Raw genomic sequence first — 4685 nt, 5'->3', positions numbered from 1 at the left:
CCGCCTGCCTCTGCCTCCCAAGTGCTGGGATTAAAGGCATGCACCACCAGGCCCGGCTGACCAGTGTTTTCTTTATAGAAACTGAGGCACAGAGGAGGAGATGGTTTGCCCAGAGCCACACAGCATAGTCAATGGCAGAGAGAGGCTGAAATCAGGGGGTCCCTAACGTCAACAGCCAAAAGCAGCAAGCTCTCCCAACCCACAGAGCTGAGGTCCTTGGAAGCCAGGAGACAGGGGGACTGGGGCAGAAGACAGTCTGTACCAGAATGGGACCCCAGTTTGACATCAGAGACTACGGAATGAGGTGGTCGAACTATAACCAGAATGAGCAGCCTGACAGGTTCCCCCTACCCCCAACCTTCAAAAAGTAAGCCGAGTAGTTCCTGGAGGAATACTGTGTGACCTTGGACAAACAGCATGCCCTCTCTGGGTTTTAGTGCTCACATTTATAAGGGAGGCAGTATTTAGTATTTAGTAAGTCTGTCATAGCTTCAGACTGGGCTCAGGGCAGGGATGATCACCTAGGCTTCAGTGTACCTATCCTAGAAATGGGGCATCAATTCCCACTTCCTGTGCCAAGGGCCTAGGAGGACAGCTCGCCTCGGGTAGCCAGGGGCTGGCTTGGTCAGGGGCCTGGCACTCTCCCATTTGAGGGGCCCCAGTTTCTCCACCAGGCAGAACGGTTTGGCACCTGAACTTCTGAGTCTGGGCAGAACAGGGGTTGATCGGGAGGCCCCGGCAGCAAGTCTAACAGCCAGATCCTGGCCCCACCATTCATTTCTGTGACCCCACCACCCAGAGACCTCCAGTGGAGGAGACTCCCTTGTGACTGACTCTGGAGATCCCCACCATCCTAAAAGGCGACAAGAGAGGAGAAAGAAACTGCACCGCAAAGGCGTGGAGGTTGCTGTGACCCCGGAGTAAGACACAGAGTCCAAGTTCCCAAGCCTTTCCTGCCTCCTGCCACTTGTGCAGAGTCTCCCCACAGGGCGGGGCTCCACCGGCAGCACACCCTCCAAGGTCTGTGGCCATTCCTTCTCTCACAGCTGCCTCTATCGGCTGTGTGACTCCGGGGCACCATCCTCTCGACGCCAGGGTCACACTGCTCCTCCTCCTGGCCACCAGTGCCACCAGCAGCTGGGGACATGGCTTCTCATTAGGAGGGAAGGAGCAGCTGGCCACCCTGGCGGAGAGGTACTCGGAGGTCCCTTCCCCAGGGTGCCAGTCAGGAAAAGAAGAGAAAAAGCTCAGGTTCCATCCTAGGCTTGCTATCGGTAGCCACAGGACCTTTGACAAGGGCCTTCCCGGCTTTGAGCCTCAGTTTCCTCGTTCACAAACTAGAGCCAGCCCCTCCACCGCCGCTGTTGCCCCCCCTGCCCCCGGGGATCAGAGATAATGAGATGGAAGGGTACGAATGACAGTGACCGGCGCAGCACATGGAATCTGCTTACTTTTGCCTCACACAGCGGGCATCCCCTCCCTGGATCTTGAGGGATGAATAGGAGTTCACCAGATAGATACAGGAGAAGAAGTATTACAGGCAAACGGAGTAGCATGCACAAGGAACGGGAGGCATGAGCAGCGAGACACGCCCAGGGAGACGGAAAGCCTACCTCTTTAGCCAGACCTTTGGAGCACTCTGTCTGTGATGGATCCTCTACCCTCCAGAGCAGCTCAAATCAAGTCCCCAAGCCTTACCTGCTCCAGGGAGGGGCCTCCACATACCTCCAACCAGCAGCTGCCCTTCCCAGGAACGCTGCCCACCACCCTTACCTGCAGCAGCTCACTGTCCTTCCTTGGATGGGCAGTCTGATAGAGACAGCCCCTTCTCCCTGGGGTCATCTTGCAGGGACCCCAGCCTGCTTCTATCCACCCCTGGCCTAGTCTGGTGTAACCCACTCCCCACCACACTGCCTCCCTCCCTGGCCTCCAGAATACACTGGGTCCTGCATGTAGCTGGCACCCAATGTGGAATCACAAATCAGAACAGGGAGGAAGACAGCTAACAGGAAGGTGTGGGGAGAAGATGGAGGGTCGGCTCAAACAGATGGGATGCAGGGTAAGCTAAAGGGACGTGGAGAGAGCTGGAAACACACAGGGGCAGTGGGAGAAGCACATGCAGAGAACAGCCCCCAGCCTCAGCGAAGCATCCCCCTCTACCTGGCCTCGGTACACACCTGACATCCACCTTCCTCCTAAGGGCCAGCGAGAGAGAAGCAGAGAGAAGGAGAGGCTGAGGTGCGAAAACAGGGCCCAGGACAAGGGAGGACACTGGTTGGGGTCTAGGGAGGACCGCCACCCACCAAGAGCAGAAGCAGCCCCGTAGGCTCTGCACCGCCCTCCGCCGGCAGCTCTGGGTACAGACAGGCCCACTCTCCCAGTGCAGTTGCCGCCAGGCCACTCACGTGTTATTGACAATCTGCAGCCGCTCCCCTTTCTTGAAGGACAGGTCAGTCTCTGTCCGTGACTCATAGTCATAGAGGGCCACAAAGGTGGTCACCCCACCTGCAGAGAAGGATGCGAGGTGTCAGAGCCTGTCCCTGGGAGGGAGCTAAGTAGTCCGTGCCTCCCTGCTGGGCCGCAAACTGGGTGCTCCTTATTTAATGAGTCTACTGACACAAGCAGAAGCCCCCGAGATCAGGCTCCCTTGCTCTGCACTCAGACTCAGAGATGCCCCAAGCCCCGCTCTTAAGGGACTCTGCCTGTGTGTGTGCCTGGCAGCTCGAGGTTTCTGGGCCAAGCTTCAGGACCCTTCCCCTGATTCTCCCCTCACCCACGGCTGCTCTGTGGACTCCCGAATCCCACCCTCCATTGCTCGAGGCTCCATAAATGCTTCTCAAATGATCAAATGGGTGTGTGGCTGCATGGCGGGAAGTGGGCAGCCTGTCCAAGGGTCTCACCACAACCAAGTTCCTGTGGTGGGATGTGGAGCTGGGAATTCCTACATCCCGTGTCTGCATTCTGCATGCAAGGAGGTGCACAGGCCCTCCTGTATCTGTGTGTGCTCTGGCCCAGGTGTGTCTCTAGGAACTCTGTGAGCATTTTGTTGGTGTCTCCACTCAGTGTGGGTTCATGGCTAATGCGGGCATATAACATGGTTGAGTCTGGGTGGGATTTGTACATGTGGGTGTGCAGCTGTGCGTGTGGCTCTGTCTGAGCGTGGGATTTGCACGCATGGGTGTGCAGCCTTGAGTATGGCTCTGTCAGAGCGTGGGATTTGCACGTGTGGGTGTGTAGCCAGCCATGCATGCAGGAGCGTGAGTCACCCCCCGCTCAGCCCCTGGGCGGCAGGGTTGCTGCACCACACAGCGCCAGCAGAGGGCGCAGGGGCGCACTCAGGCTATGGCACAGCAGAGCCAGGAACAAAGACTGGGCGGAGGCGGCAGCTAGTCCATGGCCGTGCGTCCCCTGCGGGCCTCAGGGTCCCCTACAACCCTCTCCTTCGGAACCCGTTATATACTCTGAACCTGGGAGCCCGAAAGCGACAGCAGCCCCGCTTTCCAGTCGCAGCCTGGGGAAAACCGAGTCCCCAGAACCCAGAGAGGGTGCACCACAGCTCAGGGACACACAGCAAGGGGGAGAGCCGACCTGCCAGAGGCCCGGCCCTCTGCGGGGAGGTGACGGTGTCCGAGGAGTTGAAGCCTCCAAAGAGCTTGGGCTCTGCCGCGGGCGGCGCGAAGGCGGCGTTGGGCCCGCGGTGGCCGTCGGCGGAGGCGGGCTTGCTTGGTGTCTGTGAGGCCGGGAAGGCGCCCCCTGCCCCGTGCACGTTTTCCGCGGGCTCCAGGCTGCGGCGCCGCTGGCTGGCGTCCTTGGGCTTGCTCTTGTTGCTGCCCATGGTTCTGGCTGGGGGCGACAGAAACCCCAGAGGTAGAGGAGAGCCTTGGGGAGCAGACAAGCCGCCCCACCCACTTAGGGAATAGAGAAACTGAGGTCCTAAGAAGAGGACTAGCCACCCTGGGAGGACTCGTCTCAGTTGCGCCTGTAAAATCAATTGGTGGCACCTTAGGACGCAGCTATGGAGAGAAGACATACCAGTCCAAAGTCCTGACCACTGAATCCAAAGTCAGTTTCAGTCTTTCTTAGGTAGGGACACTTAGTCATATCTATGTCCCCAGCACATAGGAGGGGCTCACTTAGGTTTTGATGAATGAATCCATGCCTGACAAGTCGTCTAACACTGGGGGAAGGCGCTAAAGTGTTAAATCGAGGCAGCAGTGCGGTACTGTGGCTTGAGGAAGGGATGGGCAGGCCTTCTGGCCACAGGACCTTTGCAAACACTATTCCCTGACAGCTTCACCTTCCAAATCCTTCAGCTTTCAGCTCAAAGTCATTTCCTGGGTCAGGCAGATGGCTACAGAGGTAAAGGCACCTATAATAGACCCTGCTGACCTCAGTTCAATCCCCAGGACCCACGTGTTGAAAAGAGAGGTGGGCTGGGGCTGGAGAGAGGGCTCAGCGGGTAAGAGCACTTCCAGAGGTCCTGAGTTCAATTCCCAGCAACCACATGGTGGCTCACAGCCATCTGTAATGAGACCTGATTCCCTTTTCTAATGTCCGAGGACAGCTACACTGTACTTACTTACGCATAATAAATAAAATAAATCTTGGGGGGGGGGGAGAAGAGAAAGGGAAAGGGAAAAGGAAAGGGAAAGGGAAAGGGAAAGGGAAAGGGAAAGGGAAAGGGA

At 57.6% G+C, this 4685-nt stretch overlaps 1 protein-coding gene across 5 annotated transcripts in view; it reads right to left on the bottom strand.

Moving 5' to 3' along the window:
* Src (SRC proto-oncogene, non-receptor tyrosine kinase) overlaps positions 1 to 4685 on the bottom strand; it is a 44531-nt gene that overhangs the window by 10618 nt on the left and 29228 nt on the right. For 4 of the 5 annotated variants that reach the window (XM_029536343.1, XM_021192564.2, XM_029536345.1 and 1 more), the window contains 3 exons: positions 3589 to 3843; positions 2406 to 2505; positions 2178 to 2195 (listed from right to left, as the gene is read on the bottom strand). In XM_029536343.1, coding sequence (XP_029392203.1) covers positions 2178 to 2195; positions 2406 to 2505; positions 3589 to 3835 — 365 coding nt within the window. In that variant the 5' untranslated portion in view covers positions 3836 to 3843. The remainder of the gene's footprint in view (positions 1 to 2177; positions 2196 to 2405; positions 2506 to 3588; positions 3844 to 4685) is intronic. The other variant, XM_021192565.2, reaches the window with a different exon arrangement.

This window comes from Mus pahari, chromosome 3 (assembly GCF_900095145.1).
Source record: "Mus pahari chromosome 3, PAHARI_EIJ_v1.1, whole genome shotgun sequence".
Taxonomy (NCBI): Eukaryota; Metazoa; Chordata; class Mammalia; order Rodentia; family Muridae; genus Mus; species Mus pahari.
Note: the sequence above shows the minus strand (reverse complement) of the source record. Positions and strands in the feature narration are given on the sequence as shown.